The sequence below is a fragment of the Tursiops truncatus genome, chromosome 12 (assembly GCF_011762595.2).
Source record: "Tursiops truncatus isolate mTurTru1 chromosome 12, mTurTru1.mat.Y, whole genome shotgun sequence".
Classification (NCBI taxonomy): Eukaryota; Metazoa; Chordata; class Mammalia; order Artiodactyla; family Delphinidae; genus Tursiops; species Tursiops truncatus.
In genome coordinates, this window is record NC_047045.1 from 41,124,242 (window position 1) to 41,143,239 (window position 18,998).

At 37.2% G+C, this 18,998-nt stretch overlaps 1 protein-coding gene and 1 pseudogene across 7 annotated transcripts in view; one reads left to right on the plus strand and one right to left on the minus strand.

Moving 5' to 3' along the window:
* CDK19 (cyclin dependent kinase 19) overlaps positions 1 to 18,998 on the minus strand; it is a 179,716-nt gene that overhangs the window by 35,833 nt on the left and 124,885 nt on the right. For all 7 annotated transcript variants that reach the window (XM_019929577.3, XM_019929578.2, XM_073789508.1 and 4 more), the window contains 2 exons: positions 14,239 to 14,349; positions 12,635 to 12,775 (listed from right to left, as the gene is read on the minus strand). In XM_019929577.3, the coding sequence (XP_019785136.1) occupies positions 12,635 to 12,775; positions 14,239 to 14,349 (252 nt within the window). The remainder of the gene's footprint in view (positions 1 to 12,634; positions 12,776 to 14,238; positions 14,350 to 18,998) is intronic.
* Positions 96 to 602, plus strand: LOC109549070 (proteasome maturation protein pseudogene; annotated as a pseudogene).

Below are 18,998 nucleotides of genomic sequence, written 5' to 3' on the forward strand. Positions count from 1 at the left end.
ACTGCAACCTCCTAAAGGACAGGGAAGATATTTCTATCACCACTTTATGTATCTGCTGAAATCCAGGCATACAGCGTTTAATAAATATTTGTTGAATGGGTTCGCAGAGCGAGTTGAAGGTGAATGCCAGAGGACTTGGATCTCAGCTAAAGGACAGTATTCCAGTTACTGAACTTTCAGCAAGTGGACCTTTTGAAAGTCATGATCTTCTTCAAAAAGATTTTTCTTGTGTGAAAAATGAACTTTTGCCCAGTCATCCTCTCGAATTAACAGAAAAAAATTTCCAGCTCAACCAAGATAAAATGAACTTTTCCACACTGAGAAACATCCAGGGTCTATTTGCTCCACTAAAACTACAAATGGAATTCAAGGCAGTGCAGCAGGTTCAGTGTCTTCCATTTCTTCCCAGCTCAAACCTTTCATTGGATATCTTGAGGGGTAATGATGAGACTATTGGACTTGAAGATATTCTTAATGACCCGTCACAAAATGAAATAATGGGAGAACCACATTTGATGGTTGAATATAAGCTCGGTTTACTGTAATGCAGTGTGCTGTTCATGGAAATAGAGGGGCTGCATCTTTATAGTCATTTTTTACTATAATTTGATGTGCACAACATTAAAAGTACTGACACATGAGAATTTTTGCCTAAATAGTATCTGTGATCATTTGAAATTATTTGGGTCTTTGGTTTATGTGATAATTGAAAGCACTAAAGGGAGATGGTTTTAAAACTTCTAATTTATATTAAAACAATAGCTTTCTATATCTTTAAAAAATGTTGCTAATTAATATCATAAAACTATCCACAGGTTCCAATTCAGCCTGTTTTCTAGTTATTCCATAAATTTACTTTTACGTAACGATTATCAGTATTTGAGTCTGCAAACTTCATAGTAGCATCTTTCAGAATAAACATCTGTTCAGTGGCAGCATTTCAAAGTAAGTACAAAATAAGAGTATTATATTTTACCTTCTTTCAGTATAGTCCATTAACACTCATAAGAATAACACTTGCTTTATTGATGCTACTTTAGAATTATAACTATATTCTTTGATTCTTTCAGGTTGAAAAGTATAAGTTCAGAGGTTTTGATTTTGGTCTTGTTTTTAAAGTGAAAAATTAAATAAAACAATCAGCAGATGTCAATTAAAAAAACAGATTTGTTGAATGAATGAACAATTAAATGAATGAATGAAAATTGCCAATGCTCAGTATTCATCGTCCTTTGGTAGGCAAGTTCTCAATTTTGAAAGAAATTGTTAAGAAACCAGAGTGAGCACTTACCATGAAATATGCCAGGCTCACTTCTGAATATAGATTTTTTAAAGACCTAATTTTAATTCAGTCCAGGGTTTCAACAATCCCTCATATGCCAATGACTCCAAAATCTATACCTCTAGGTCTCTAAGCTTCTATATATCTAGAGAGATGTCAACTGTATGCTGGCTATCTCCACAATCATCTCAAATTCAACTTGTTCAAACTGAATCTTCACTGTCTCTCTTTCTGATAGTATTCCCTTCTCAGTCACTCAATCAACAAAAGCAGAAGTCTGAACACCTGTCCTTTATTCCTAAAATCTAACCAATCCTCAGGCCTGATTATCTTACCTCCTAAAGATTTATCTGCTATCTCCCTCCCCATCTTGATTACCTCTGACCTGATTCAGGCCTTCATCATTTCTCAACCAGCTCATTACAACAGCCTGAGAAAGCTGCTATCCCTGCACCCTCAAACCAATTCTCCACATCCCTGTCTCAGTAGTGTTTCTCAAGCAAAAACCTGACCAGCTCAGCTCTGACTGACCACAGGAAAAACCCATGCTTCTAAACGTGACAATTAAGATCCACTGTAATCTGGTCCCTACTTCTTTCTTCTTCCTCTTCTTTCACTACTTTTTTGCTTTGCCCCAGTAATATCAAAGCGCTCACAGTTTCTTACCCCATTCCCTTATTCATGCTGTCCCCTCTGCCTGGAATGTTCTCCCCACCCACGTCCCCCAAGTCATTCTTATAAATTTCTACTCATCCTTTCAGATTCAGCTCAGTCCTCCAAGAGAGCCCCATCCCAACTGGTTAGGTATGCTTCTGTACTCTCAGTACCTTATGCATAGCTAATCCCTGAACATACTTTACAGTTTCTCTTTTGAACCTTACTATTTTATGATTATCAATTTATGTGTATCTTCCCCACCACACATTCATTAGGAAAGGGACTGTATTTTACCCATCCCTGTATTTCCAGTGCCCAGCATACTGTCTGGAACACCTTAGAAGGACGAAATATGTTTATAAAGCAAACATTCTAGGTCTAAAAACCAGTACTTCCCCCACAGAAATCCAGAAAAATGGACATTAGGTTCCATAGTTCTATTAGTGTCATACTTTAGGTGTACTGTGGGTTAAATAGGCCTTTGTATTCAGAGAACCTAACCACTATTTAAAGTGCTCTTTCTCAGCGAAAATTCCTTCCCAGTTAGAAATTATGTATCAATAACTAGATGTAGGCTGTCTTAAAATGAGCAGTCTATAATACTAAAGGCTGTGATTAATTTCATTTTACCTTAAAATGGTCTAGAGGTATCTGTAACGGGTACTTATGTTAATTAAACCTCGGTATTCATGGTAAACAGCTGCCAGCCCAGCTCTGCACAACAGTTAACAATGCACTTCTTTGTCTTTGCCTTTTAGGAGTGGTTACAGGCCTGAACAGCAGAGATAAGGTTTTCTTTTCTCTAACAAGAACCAATAAAAAGCAGCCTTTATAAAAAGCTTTATGCAAGACAAACACATGTATCTAGAAGGCAATTTACCTAACAAACTTCAAGGTCACCAACAGTATAATCAAGATATATTCCACACTGACAGCAAGGCCAGGAAACAAGGCTACAAAGGTATTCACAGATGCTATCCTGTTCATTAACTAGTACAATCCATCTGCAGAGAAGCAACACTGGTAGAAAGTAGTTTTCCATTTACATTTGTGACAGTCACATTCAAATCAAATAATTTATTCTTATTATCATGAGAAATTAAGAATGCCAGAGGTAGAAGTTATCAAACAGCCCTCTCATTTTACTCATGAAGAAACACAAAAAAACCTATAACCTCAACTAAGTCCACTGTCCACAGTGGCAGACCCAGGCTTAGCACCTAAGTCTCTCAGAGATGCACTCCAGGCCAGGGTTATGAGAACAAAAGCACACTTGGCAAATAAACAATACTTAATTGACTTACAGTCCTCACCAACAGAAGACTTCTACCCAGATGTGTGCTTAGTTGAAAATATGATCACACAAAATAACCATCATAAATAATCTCCCAGTGAAATGAATCATCAGTCCTTAAATGCAAGGTCCCCTCTTGACGAAGACACCATCATTCTCAGTAAGGGATCTTGAATCATCCTACGGTGTTGGTCAAATAGAATGCCTGTGGTAGCATACACATTTGTCCTAATTCATCAATTTGTAATTAAAATGGGTATATTTTATTGTACATAAATTCTACTTCAATAAAATTAATTTAATAAAATAGTATGTCTGAATTGATTCTTCAGTTCTAAACATAGGCCTCAAAGTACTGGGGCTCCTTCTGTACGCCTTCACTCCTAACCAGTTTCTGCCATTGCTGTCACTGTGGAATGTATCTTGACTATATACCCTTTTAGGGACTATGAAGTTAACTTGGCAAATAGCCTTCTAGAAATGTGTTTGTCAGTACAGGCTAAGAGAACTATACTAAAGTCAGGATCATCAAAAGAGCCCTGTCGCCGAGCTGAACCTTCAGAGGCCTCATAAGCCACTGTGAGTCAAACCACGTCCCCTTTGAAGCTGGCCCTCTTAGAAGTGCGATTCTTAGTGTGTATCACCTGCCTGTCAAACAGATGGTAGAGCACTATGCTCTAACTCAGACCAGCAGATGTGCAGGACTCTGCTGCAAGCTCTGGTTACTGGGCTATGGTATGGATGATGGAAAAACTGACATGCCAGAAAGAATCACAGCCCCGTATCTAGAACACACCTCAATAATACCTTCTTACATTTGTAAGCTGTGTGTCACAGTATCCAGAGCATTGTAAGAAATGTTACCATACCTATCTTTACAAGGCCTTGTACAGAAGCAGTAGAAGCATCTGTACACAGATGACATGACTACCATCAAAGGCCTTTAGGCTGCCATCACGAGCAGCTGAGCCACAGACTGTGGAGGACCAGCTCTAAGGAACTAGTTAGGAACCAAAGGTCACCAGCAAAAGCCCTAGTGTGATTCTTCAGCATGACAAGATCTGTAATTGTCCAAAATCACCTAAAATTGAAGGTTGGAAGATAACCAGGCCATACTTAACTTTTTTCATTGTTAGCTCTGCATTCTGAAAGAAATTAGGGTGACTAAATCATATTAAAATAAATGCTGCTTTCTGTCACAATTTGTCAAGTGAAACGTTAATAAATCAAATGAAAAATAATAGTCATTTGATTAGCATGGAATTGTTAGAATGAAAAGTTAAGTGAAACACTAACTTTGATCTATTTAAGCCGGTTTTTTTAAACTTTTTAAAATATAAAATATTTAGCAATATTTAAATATAAACTAGATGAAACATGGCCTACTTTTTTTTTTTTTAAACAGCAAGAAGCATGTTTCACATATTTACAGTAGGGCTCTACTCTGTAAAGCATAAGTGGCTAGGAGGAGTATCAGGCTACAGGAATTCTGGGGAAGCAAGTGGTTAAAAGAAAGGGCATCGCTGCACTGCTGATGATATTCAGAAGAATGGACAGAAGCTTCTACAGAAAGGAAATCAGGAGGAATTCAGAAACTCTGGAGCTAAGACAATGGAATCAACAACAATATAAAGCACTTATCATTATTGCCATTTTACAAATGAGTAAACTGAGGCTTAAGTAGCAAGATTAACTATCTTGGAAATATTTTTTTTATTTTTTTTTGGCTGTGTTGGGTTTTTGTTGCTGCACGTGGGCTTTCTCTAGTTGTGGCGAGCGGGGGCTACTCTTCGTTGCGGTGCGCGGGCTTCTCATTGCAGTGGCTTCTCTTGTTGCGGAGCACAGGCTCTAGGTGCGTGGGCTTCAGTAGCTGTGGCCCATGGGCTCAGTAGTTGTAGCTCGCAGGCTTTAGAGTGCAGGCTCAGTAGTTGTGGCGCACGGGCTTAGTTGCTCCGTGGCATGTGGGATCTTCCCGGACCAGGGCTCGAACCCGTGTCCCCTGCATTGGCAGGTGGATTCTTAACCACTGCACCACCAGAGAAGTCCGGAAATAATTTTTTTTTTAATCTAGGATCTCAAAGCTCCCATATCATAAGAACTAAGCAAAGCTAAAACTCTAAAACATTATGAAAATGCTTGCAAAATGCTGCCATGATGGCTACAGTAAGATTTTAAGGGTTTCTTTGAATTATAAACATTTGCCTTATCAGGCCCTGTTTAGCACAGACAAAATTAAAGACTTGATGCATCTCCTTGTCACACAAGTTATGAAGAGAAGCTGTGAGGCAAAGAGAGATTTCTAGACAATTCTCCAACAACCAAGCATTTATTTTAATCAAACTTTCACAAAGAAGAACAGCACAGCACTTTTTTTCCAGCTGAGTAGAAAACAGAGGGCCATCTTTGACTTCATATATTGGATTCTCATGCTGTGCTGTTCCTAAAAAGTCTTCAAATGCTCTTTTTGGCTAAAGGACTATATTTCATGCTGTCCTTTCACTGCTTGTCAGCTAGCTGTTACAACTCAGCAGCATTACCAAACTTGGAAAACAAAGGATTTGCTATCATTTAAAGTTTCCTTTGCATTTTTACTTTTGCTTTACACAAATGTGTGAAAAAGAAAAATAGAAATAAAAAAGTACTAATATTAGTGATAAGCATATGCCTCAGACTGCATAACAAAGAAAGAACCTCTAGGTATGTTCAAAGTGAAAAATACTGGATCTCAATTGAACACACCCTCCAGATTTAAGTGGATTAAACTTGTGGTTCAATGCAGGGTGGGACAGGAGGGAGGGAAGAGAAGAGGAGGGGAAAAGTAAGGAACATATACCAAATTCTGGGAATAAATCACTGAAGAACGTAAAAGGGAAGGAATAATTGGTACACTATAATGTTTTTTCACTCTCTAGAACTATCCCGAAACTCTTACTACACAAGCAATTTTTATACATGGAAAAAATTATATATGAAAGGAGGGGGCTTCCTGCATTTTCTATACTATATTATAACTAAATTAAAAGGACAATAACAGGATCCAAACATCATTTAAAAGCCTCTCAGACTCTATGGTACGCAGCTTCAGACACGGTTTCCAATCATCCCCACCCCCAGTATACACACTCTTACGTAACTACTCCTCTTGAGTGTAGGCTATACCTAGTGACTTCTAATGAACAGAATACGGCAAAAGTAATGAGGCGTCACTTCCATGATTAACTTACAGAAGACTGTGACTTCCATCTTGCTAACACACATTCTCTCTCTCTCTCTCAAGTTTGCCACTCTGGTAAAGAGAACTGCCATGTTTTGAGATGCTCTATGGAGAAGTCAACGTAACAAGGAAACAAGGAGGCCTCCACCCATCAGCCTGTGAATTCTGCAAATAACCACGTGAGTGAACTAGAAGTGGACTCTTCCCAATCAAGACTTGAGTTGACTGCAACCTTTCAAAGAGACTCTGACACAGAGAATCCAAGTAAGCCACACCTAGATTCCTGACCCATAGAATCTGTGAGATGATAAATGTTGTTTAAACTTGGGACTTGCTGATTAACTAAAATGAAGCAACAGACATTCTAGCTCCAGAGAAATGTGTAATAAATGACTCTGGGTGATCTTGGCATATTAACTGGCAAAACTACATAGTTTTGGTTTGGCGATATTTTTTTTTCTTCCTTATGACACACCGTTGGTTCAGGCAGAATTTTTACTGGATTTTCAACAGCGCTGTAGGCTGTTTATGACATGTTGGCTATGTATATTTTACGTGTCTATTAATAACAAATTGCCCCCACATGTAGTATCTTTATTTTTAAAATAATTAATTAATTAATTGTTTATTTTTGGCTGTGTTGGGTCTTTGTTGCTGTGCACGGGTTTTCTCTAGTTGAGGCGAGCGCGGGCTACTCTTTGTTACAGTGGGTGGGCTGCTCATTGTGGTGGATTCTCTTGTTGCAGAGCACGGGCTCTAGGCATGTGGGCTTCAGTAGTCGTGGAACGCGGGCTCAGTAGTTGTGGCTCACGGGCTCTAGAGTTCAGGCTCAGTAGTTGTGGCGCACTGGTTTAGTTGCTCCGAGGCATGTGGGCTCTTCCCGGACCAGGGCTCTAACCCGTGTCCCCAGCATTGGCAGGCGGATTCTTAACCACTGCACCACCAGAGAAGCCCAAGAAGCTCATAATTTTGAAAAAGAGATAAACTATATCTTGGCATTCTTCCAACCTACCAGAATAGTAATCCCATAAAAATGAGTCATCCTGTATTTCATCTTCTTACTCTTAGCTATATCCTGCTGTAAAATTAAAATACATCTTTCCTCCCTTGGTGTTTACAAGTTCCAAATATTTATAAACTTATGTCTCAACTGTCTCTCTGCTAAGATGAATATATTTAGCTCCTTTTCTCCTTTCCTTTTAAAGCAATTCCTCAATATAAGTCATCTTTTTGGTGACTTTATTTAAATTCTCTATTTCTGTATTAAATTCTAGTATTCAAATGACATAATTAAAATACTGTTCCAGATATGAAATCAATCACAATGAAGAACACCAACCTCACTGATGATGTAATGCTTCTTTGTGTGAAGTCCAAAACACTGGTTTTTACTTACTTTTTAAATTTGTTAGGTTATACTATTACTGCAAATTTATATTTACTCTAACACCTTTAATTGTATGGATTTTCTAGGTTTCTCACACCAAATTAAAATTTAGAGATGGTAGGCACTCTGAAACAGTTGTGACTAACAAATAGTGTAAAGCCAGATTCCCTATCATAATAAGAAATGAAGCATTTAAAAACCCTAACTCATTGACTAAAAATGCAACTCTACTCTTCAGCTCACATACAAAATAATAATTTTTCAAATGTCTCCAACATATCCCTTTTAACCATATTCATACTTGATATATTCTATCTTTCTGTATCTACCACTGAATATATCTATAAAGTAAACATACAGTTTAAATCTTCTACTCCTGAAAATACTTTGGCAAAACCATGAGAATATGACAATATGGTCCAGATAGCAGACCTCATGATCAGAGAAAGAATTGAGTAGGCTATCACAGACTATATTCCTACTGGCTTAAAGTTTCAAATCTTATTAGAGTTACTTAAGCAGTAGAGGCACTAGGGGAATGTATAGATAAAATACAAACAAGTGTTATACTAGGTCAGAACCACCTTCAGAACACATCTTCGATATTGTGTCCATGCTAATACAGACGGCCAATAGGCACATGAAAAGAGGCTCCACGTTCCCTGTTGGCACAGTGGTTAAGAATCCTCCAATGCAGGGGACACGGGTTCAAGCCCTGGTCCGGGAAGATCCCACGTGCCGCGGAACAACTAAACCTGTGCGCCACAACTACTGAGCCTGCATTCTAGAGCCCGCGAGCCACAACTACTGAGCCCGCACGCCACAACTACTGAAGCCCACATGCCACAACTACTGAAGCCCACATGCCTAGAGCTCATGCTCTGCAAGAAGAGAAGCCACCACAATGAGAAGCCCACATACCACAATGAAAAGTAGCCCCCGCTTGCCACAACTAGAGAAAGCCCAAACGCATCAACAAAGACCCAACACAGCCAAAAATTAATTAATTAATTATTTTAAAAAAGAGGCTCCACATTACTAATTATTAGAGAAATACAAATCAAAACTACAATGAGGTGCCACCAGTCAGAATGGCCATCATTAAAAAGTCTACAACTAACAAATGCTGGAGAGGGTGTGGAGGAAAGGGAACACTCTTATACTGTTGGTGGGAATGTAAGTTGGTGAAGCTACTATGGAAAACAGTATGGAGTTTCCTTAAAAAATTAATAATAGAGTTACCATATGATCCAGCAATCCCACTCCTGGGAACATATCCAAACAAAACCATAATTCACAAAGATACGTTCACCCTTACATTCATAGCAACACTATTCACAACAGCCAAGACGTGGAAACAACCTAAATGTCCATCAACAGATGAATGGATAAAGATGTGGTACGTATATAAAATAGAATACTACTCAGCCATAAAAAAGAATGAAATAATGCCATTTGCAGCAACATAGATGCAACTAGAGATTATCATACCAAGTGAAGCAAGTCAGAAAGAGAAAGACAAATACCATGTGGTATCACTTATATGTGGAATCTAAAGTATGACACAAATGAACCTATCTATGAAACAGAAACAGAATCACAGACATAGGGAACAGACTGGTGGTTGCCAAGGGGGAGGGGGTTGGCGGAGGGATGGAGTGGGAGGTTGAGGTTAGCAGATGTAAGCTATTATATATAGAATGGATAAACAACAAGGTCCTACTATATAACACAGGGAACTATATTCAATATCCTATGAGAAACCATAACGGAAAAGAATATTTTTAAAAAGAATGTGTGTGTGTGTGTGTGTGTGTGTGTGTATAAATAAATATAACTGAATCACTTTGCTGTACAGCAGAAATTAACACCACGTTGTAAATCAACTATACTTCAATTAAAAACATACATATTGTGTCCATGCTATGGATGAAGTAATAATAATCAATGGTGGCTTCTTTAATGGAGAAAAATAATTTCATTTGGGAAAAAAAAACTTCATTCTGTTGCTCACAAACTTTTAGCACTTAAAAACAAACAAACTCCCTAGCCTGATATTAGGGCCTTCCTCGATCAGGCTCCAACCCATATCTTCCTAGTCTTACTTCATACTACCCTAATTCAGCTTATCCATTTTTGAGCCAGACAGAACTACACACTCTTTCTGGGATAATTCAAGTGCTTTCTCACCTCAGAAATGTTACATCTAACACTTCATTAGGTTACCCTCATCTCTCAAATCTCTATTTAAATTCTACTCATCCTTCAAAGTCCAGCTCAAATGGCACCTCTCTGAAGCTTGTCCTTATTCCCCCACTCAGAACCTCTTCTAACCCTGAATAGCATTTAGTCTGTACTTCTCACATTGCCATGTTCACATTCTCTCTCGTCTATCGGATAGTAAAATTGTTTGTGTACATGTCATTATTTCTTCTCTCAGACTAAACTCCTGAGAAGATCTTGATACAGTCATGTTTGTACTGTCCTCACCCTTTCATGCTTTGAACATACAAGGAAATAATAAAAATTTATTTTGAGAAGTGTGCTGAATACATATGTTACCTGATCCAAAAACATTCCGTAGTAATTAATATTCTTACTGATATTCATTCACTAAGGAAATATTTACTCAGTACCTATTGTGTACTGGAGCAGTAGTGTACCAAAATGAGTCATAGACCCCACTCTCTCAATAAGTTTATGGTCTAGAACATCTTCTAGGCATCTATATAAATTACTATAGTACTAATAGGCAAATGCCAGAAGAGAAGTAAAGATGAAGTACAACAGCAACCAACAAGGAGGAGAGATTATTTCTAAGTAATGATGGATATGAGGATAAGTTTTAACATTTGTGCAGGTCCTGAAAGACAGGTAATATTTGAATACGTAGAGACGGGGTAAGGAGTTTTAGCAGGAGAAATAAAGGCCACTGAGGCAAGAACTCTCAGGAGGATCCAGGGAACAATCAATAGTTAAACAGTACAGTGTAAGTAAAAGATTACAGGGATACAGAAGAAAATTTTTAAAGGCAGTTGGAGCTATACCTGAGAAGACCTCAAAAGCCAAAAAAGGAACTATAGCTTTAGTCTGTAAGCGATGAGAAACTGTTTCAAAGTTCTTAAGCAGGGGCTGAGTAATTATTCAGAAGATCTAAAGTGGACTGGAAGGGAAAGAGATTGTTGATAAGGAGACAATTTAAGAGGCTAGCACCATACTACAAGAAAAAGATAATAAAGGCCTGAACTAGGAATGAGGCACTAGGAATGGAAACAGATGAATGGAAGAGATATTTTAGAGGTGAAACTGACAGGATTAGGCAAGTTCTGGATGTGGAGTACAAGGGTCTGCAAGTGGTAAAAGAAGTTTCTAGGCTAGGAGGCGGGTGTTGCCATAACCAAAATAGAGGACACTAAAGCAGCAGCAAGTTTGGATGGGAGAAAACTGAATCCTGGTTATATTAGGTTTTAGTACCACTGGATATTCAGGCAGTGACATCACAAATAAAATGTGTTAATCTATGCTATGTAGAACAAAATATACAATTTTGTGACAAAAAGAGCTGAGATCAGTTAATCTTCAGTAAAGGATTCTGATCAATGATTCAAACATGAATATGACCTCAAAAATATAACTCACATAGGCTATGTTATATACAGCAAATTAAAATCTAAAACCATTTATGAAGGAAGGTTTGACCTAGAACAACTTCAGGTACCCAAGGATCATTTTAAAACATGCTGATTCACGGTTAATAGTAACGTGGATAAGTGGAAGGCTTTGAGAACCTTAGTTTAAAATTATGAGGTGAAATGCTTCTATTGAAATGGTAAATGCATTTTTGTGGTCCCTGTCATTTGGCCCCAATGTAACTTCAATGCCACATCAAGAGATGCTCAAGCCAGAAGACTAGGCCTGACTGACAAGGTAGCAAGGGGTACTATCTAGATCCCCTTATGTATTCATTCCTTTCTATAATAAATACTTCTCCTCAATTAAAAAAATTGAGTCGACCTAGATCTATCCCTACTATATCCCTAGAATCTGCAAAAGCCTAAGCAAAATAAAACTTGCAACTATAAACTCAGTGGTATTACAGCTATTAAGTACCCATATTTCTTAAGAACAAAAAATCTCATCAACATAAACTAAAATGATAACAATGAAAAGATGAATAAAATAACTTGACATTAATAAATGTTTGTTATATGTGTACTGAGTAAAAAAGTAAAACCAAACATCAAACATTTGAATTATGGATAATATGCCTAATAAGTATTGATATATTTCCCCTGTTAGTTACTTATTTACTTATTGTTAATACTAATAACATTCTATTTACTGGAGGCAGTGTCATTATTTCAGTTTAGCTTTGAAAACAATGTGAACTCAGTCTTTAATTATTAAACTGTTTACTAATGGTGAGCAAAATTATGAAAAACAAAATGAATCAAAAGGTACTTGTTTTGCATATGGCCATCCCATTAAGATTACGCTCATCGTAAATCAACTATACTCCATTAAAAATTAAAAAAAAAAAAAGATTATGCCAATCATTTGTTGAAAATCACAATGACATTTTATAGCTGTGCGTAAATGTAAGGGAAGAATATACACCAAAAGTTAATAATGGTAATCTTTTGATCATAGGCTTATGGCGATTTTTATTTCCTTCTTTTTTGCTTATGTGTATTTTCAAATTTTTCTATAATTCATGTTCATCGTAACTGTACCAAGAAGAAAAGATATTTCTGAAAAGAGAAAGACACATATTGAGCGATTTAAAAGAAACATACTTACCAGATCTCTGTGAAGCACCCAATTTGCATGGAGGTAATGGATACCATCAAGAATCTGGTAAAGTAATGATTTAACCATAGATCTTGGCAACTGCATGGGCTTTTTATTTGCTTTTGATGCACGATGAAACTTAATAATATGCTAAAAATTAAAATATATATATTATAATAACATAGTCTTTGCCTGTGTCAATAAAACATAATCAAGGCTGCAATAAATTCTCTACATTTTAAGATTACTTATTAAAGGCCAATAATGACACAAAGAAAAATAATTTGAATAATAAGAACAAACCAAAACAATCTATATTGAGGGTAAATATGACAGTATTAATGTGGTTATAATGACTAGATTTACTGAAACCATTAAGATTTTCATTAAATAAAACCAAGAAGTAAAAAGGGTTGGTATTTAAAAACCTGCCTAAAAAATTGTATTAGTTGTATTCCCTACTGACAGAAAGAGTAAACAAAAGGAAAAAAACCCTGTAAATCTTTCTTATTCTATAAAAAGTTAATGCATTTGGGTAACATCACTGGCTATATGTATTATTAGAATTATTGGAAAGTTCACCTTCTTTGGCACATAATGAAATTAGGATATATTCTTAGTAGTCAATATTAAATAGCAAATCACTACTAGAAAGAAGCAGGGAGAGAAAAAAGAAGAATTCAGTCCCATTGAAATAAGTACAACCAGATCATCATATTCAAATTTTTATGTACACATGTTACACTGTGGGTTATAAAACTTTGTAATGAAGGGGAAGAAATTCTACCTGCGCCCACCCCTCACATCCACCTCTATCTCCACTCCACCCTTGTCCAAAACATGCCAAAATGGGTACTAAATATCCATGGCAGAGGAGATTGTTGTCAATATCTGCTATAAAAGCATAAACTGAAATCTCCTTCAAGACCTATGAGTTTGCTAAAGTTATTCCTAAAAAGATTTATAATTTTTATAGATGACAAACCACACTATATTGAATCAAAATTTAATTATCCAAAATTTGAACTTACTGCCAAATTGGAATTTTTTTACTTTTGGCAACTCCTGGGATAAAATGTTTAAATGCCCTGATTCCTAACTTTAAACATTTGGAATTAAAAATTTTGGCTTCTTTTATATAGATAAAAACAACCCTAATATTTGCAAAACCGTAGGTACTCTTCCATTTGGTGGAGTCCATTTTAAATGGCAAAATGCTGCAAGATTGACCTTAATTTAGAGAGAGAAACTATTCACAGGTACATAACTGGTTAAATTTGAACTACTGTGTGGACCACAAAAGAAAGCAATTTTCACTACACATATTAGTAAACTGCCATTAATTACCTGGCTAAAATTACAATTTCCCACTCAGTAAGATTTTTTGAAGTGAAATTTCTGAATGTTACAAATACTATCTTCTCAGTAAAACAGGATGCTAATGTTTATTGCTCTAATTCTTTTAAATCAAAATTTACATTTAGTATATTTATTTTGAACTATGGTCAACAGAGAAAGTTTTCCTTTCTGTGCAATAGCAGTATGGAACACATACATTTATTTCTTCATACCTATATAAAATTACCCTAAAAACAAAGTGAGTTTAGACTTACCCATAAATCATGCTCGGCATAATCAAACAGCAGCCACACCTTCCTGTCACTGTGAGAAAGGAACACCTTCTGCAGGGCGATCACATTAGGGTGCTTCAATTCTCGCAAAAGCTGAATGCAAGAGGAAGAGAGGGGTCACTATCCTGTTAGCAAGGGGAGGGGGGATGATGCATACTGGCATGCTAGTTTTGCCTTAACTCCCATAACTTCAAAATGAAATTTTTGAAAATTTAGACAATCCAGATAAGCAACATTAAACACACACACACACACACACACACATGCACACCCAAATACCGCTACTCAGAGATAAGCTTTGTTAACATCTTGGTGCATTTCTTTCCAATCCTTTTTCTATGTGTATGTGTGTGTTTTTAAAATGGGATCCTTTTACATGGTAAAATGTAAAATAGTAAAAGCAAAAGTAATATCATATTGCTAAATAATTAAATATATTTTACATGTGCGTATTTTTTTTTTAACTAGAGGAAAAACTTGGGAAGCAGAAATACTGTTTGTATCCACTCCAGCACAGTATGTGCTCAATAAATATTAGACAAAAGAAGGAAAGATATTTAACAATCCCTAACTTATCCATGCCTAGAGCATGAGACTGAGGTTTTTTAGAAGAGTAATGAGCATAAGGCAATGATTCTCAAACCCACTGATAAAAATTGGTGTGGAGAAGAGGTCCTGTAAATAGGGAAAAGAATAGGCCTACACAAAGCAGAAAGCTTCAAGCTGGACTCTGATAATAAGAAGGAAAGATAGACCAGATCAGCAAGTGAAAACTTAGTACTTGGCACATAACAGGCAGTTGCTTGATAAAATATTTAGCAACAATAACGTTAGCTGCTCAAGGTGAAAGCCTTATAAATATGCCTGCCTCATGCTGTCCTTAACCAGGGTTCAGACTTAATAGGTAGAAACATACTCAGTTTGATAAATATTTCAAATGCCTTTTAAATGTAAAGCTCTGTGGAAGATACAAAAAGGCAGAGTTTATAAATTGTCTTTCTCACACTTAATCCTCCTAACAACACTATGATGCACACAGAAGCTGAGGTTCAGTGTCATAAAAATAACTTGAGCAAAGTTCAACATTAGAAAGAGAAGAGGTTTGGATTTAAATAGATCTGCCTGATTCCAAAGTCCATGCTTTTTCCAGTTCAGCTAAAGTCCTTGTCTTCAATTCCTACAATGTGGTAGGGAAGACAGACATACAAATAGATCAATGAGGCAGAGAAAAATAAATCACTTAGTCATCTTAATAACTTTAAATGAGTAGCGCATACCTTGAATGCTTGTGCTGGAATCATGTCAAAGTCATCTGAACTCCACCTCTGCAACTTTTATAGGCCACTTCCCAGTTGTGTATTTCTTCACTACTTTCAATGACAGATTTCTCAATTCTCTCATTTTGCCTCTGTCACTCAGCTCTTTCTCTTCACCTACACCTTGACAACCTTGCTGGAAAGTGCTCTACCAGCTATAACTTGGGCATGATTCCCAGATGTGACTCCCTGGGTTCTCCCTCCAAACCATATGCCCTGGAACACAGCTAAGAAATAAAAGTAGGATGGGCTGAGCTGCCCCTAGCAGGTCTTTACTTCTCACAGCCTGCCTCAGGATTCTACCTGTATTTCCTGTTGGATGTAGGTGGGAAAGAAGGAGCTGGAAGAAAAATGACCAGAGAAGATACAACAGTCCTACTCCCTTGCTGAGGGGTAGGGTTGGGGGTGCAGAATTAGGTGGGTGCTCAGCTATCAGCTACTGTCTCTGCTCCCATGGCCTAAGAAATCTTAAGCAGTCCTGCTTCTGGCTTCAGATGCAAATGTTACACATCATATGTTCCTAATTAATGATGGAATCAGAGAAAGCGGCATTTTAGATTAATGCAGAGCTATATTCAGACAGTTTCCTGCTTTTTGAATGCTTTAGGCTCCTAGACTCAGTCAAATGATGTGTTTAATGATGACCTCACTTGCCATGGTCAACCTTGCTATTGATGAACTTAGAGAATTTGATTTTATTAAGTGTCTACCCAGAATATATGTTCTCTTTCCTGCTTGCAGGGGAAGGAAAGGTGAAACTCACTTCTGCATCTAAACCAGGCTCTTGAAACACCAAACACTGGCACAGACTCCTGAACCCTGGACCCCACTTGTCTGGGAGAGGGCACGTCACATGTAGCAATATTTAATCAATACCTCTAAAAAAATTATGTTTTTTGTGACTACAAATTACTGATCACTCTACAATGAATCTACCTTAAGTCCTATGTTATTTTGTTTTGGTTTTTTTTGTTTGTTTGTTTTTTGCAGTACGCGGGCCTCTCACTGTTGTGGCCTCTCCCGCTGCGGAGCACAGGCTCCGGACGCGCAGGCTTAGCGGTCATGGCTCACGGGCCCAGCCGCTCCGCAGCATGTGGGATCTTCCCGGACCGAGGCAGAAACCCGTGTCCCCTGCATCGGCAGGCGGACTCTCAACCACTGCACCACCAGGGAAGCCCTTAAGTCCTATGTTTGAACATTATTTTGAATAGGTTATACATCTATATAGTTCAAAAATCAGAAGTACATAAAAGGAGATACATTGAGATGTCTCATTATCACTCCTGCTTCCAGTGACCACAGGCCCTCTTGCCTCCTAGAAGTAACAACTTTTATTAGTTACTTGTTCATCTTTCCAGTGTTTGTTTACGCAAATAAAAGCAAATATGAATATTTACACAAAAGATAGCACCTATTTATTTTTAACTTTATCCTGTAAATCTCACATTACCAGTACAATATTAGTTTACAGAAATCCTTCTGTTCTTTCTTACAGCTCCATGATATTTCCAGGTCACTTTTTTTGTGGTAAAATATATATAACATAAAATTTACCATTTTAACTATTTTTAAGTATGCAGTTCAGTGGCAGTAAGTACATTCATATTGTTGTGTAAGAACCACCACTGTATCCTTTCTTCAGAATGTTTTCACAAACTGAAACTCTGTGCCAGTATGCATCTCCCATTCCCAGCCCCTGGTATCTGCTATTCTATTTTCTGTCTCTATGAATTTAACTATTCCAGGTACCTCATATAAATGGATCTGTGCAATATTTGTTCTTTTGTGTCTGGCTTTTTTCACTTAACATGTCTTCAAGATTCATCCATGTTGTAGCATGTATCAGGATTTCCTTCCTTTTTAAGGCTAAGTAGTATTTCATCGTATGTACATACCACATTTGCTTATTCATTCATCCCTCCCATCATCCCATGGACATCTGGGTTGATTCTACCTTTTGGCTATTATGAATAATGCTGCCTTGAAGACTGATGTACAAACATCTGTTTGAGTCCTTGCTTTCAATTCTTTTATATACTCAGAAGTAGAATTGCTGGACCCTATAGTAATTCTATGTTTGATTTTTTTGAGGAATTGCCATTCATTCAGGTTACCTTTTAATATGACATACAGGAGGGAAGAGGGTAAAGTTTGCAACTGCATGCATTTACTAGAAAATTTCCCCTTATCTCCAAAACTGCATTATAAAGAAACATACACTTTCCATTTCTGCATACCTACTATGCCTTTTCTACCCTACAGGTCTTTTTGCTTTTCGGCCACACCACACGGCATGTGGGATCTTAGTTCCCCAACCAGGAATCAAACCCGTGCCCCCTGCAGTGGAAATGCAGAGTACTGACCACTGGACCACCAGGGAATTCCAACCCTTCAAGTCTTTATAAGTCACTAAATATCAATGTGAAGGCAGGCTGAGGCTAATAAACAGCAAACTATGTCTGTTTCATTCCCTCTCCTAATTCATTTTTCACTCTATAGCCAGAGTGGTGTTTAAAAAATACAGAGTTGCAGCCATAAAAAAAGAAGGAAATTTTGCCATTTGCAGCAACATGGATGGACCTGGAGGGTATTATGCTAAGTGAAATAGGTCAGACAGAGAAAGACAAATACTGTCTTACATGTGGAATACACTTACACGTGGAATCTAAAAAATACAACAAACTAGTGACCACAACAAAAAAGAAGCAGACTCACAGATATAGAGAACAAACTAATGGTCACCAGTGCAGAGAAGTGGGGAGGGGCAATATAGGGATAGGGGATTAAGAGGTACAAACTATTATGCATAACATAAGCTACAAAGACATATTGTACAACACAGGGAATATAGCCAATATTTTATAATAATTATAAATAGAGAATAACCTTTAAAACTGTGAAAGACTAATATTATATGCCTGTAACATATAATATTGTACATCAGCTATACTTCAATTAAACAAAAAGAAATCGATCATCTCTGTCACTAGGGACAGAACTGAGGAAGTAAAGCAAGAGATAAGGCAAAGGGCAAATAATAAGGAGGCTTGTAAGCCATGCAGAAGTGTCACCAGCGAGGTTCTCCAATATCACTAGAAACATGCTGGGTACGGTGGGTTAGTGGAGAAGTCAGCTGATATACAAGGTACCACGCTGTGACTTTCTTCCGTGCATGTCTCATGGTCGGGCCACTGAATGAGTGACTTTGGGGTTGATGGAGTTTAGGATGACTCAGATTTGACTTCCCTGAATCATCTGTACTTGATATGTATTTATCTTAGTAGACTTGATATGTATTTATGTTAGTATACTTGATATGTATTTGTATTAGTATACTTTTATACAGTATTAACTGTTTACATCCACCTCCTCTAGCAGACCATAGGCTTTTTGGGGACAAACACAATTTTAAATATATCTCTACAG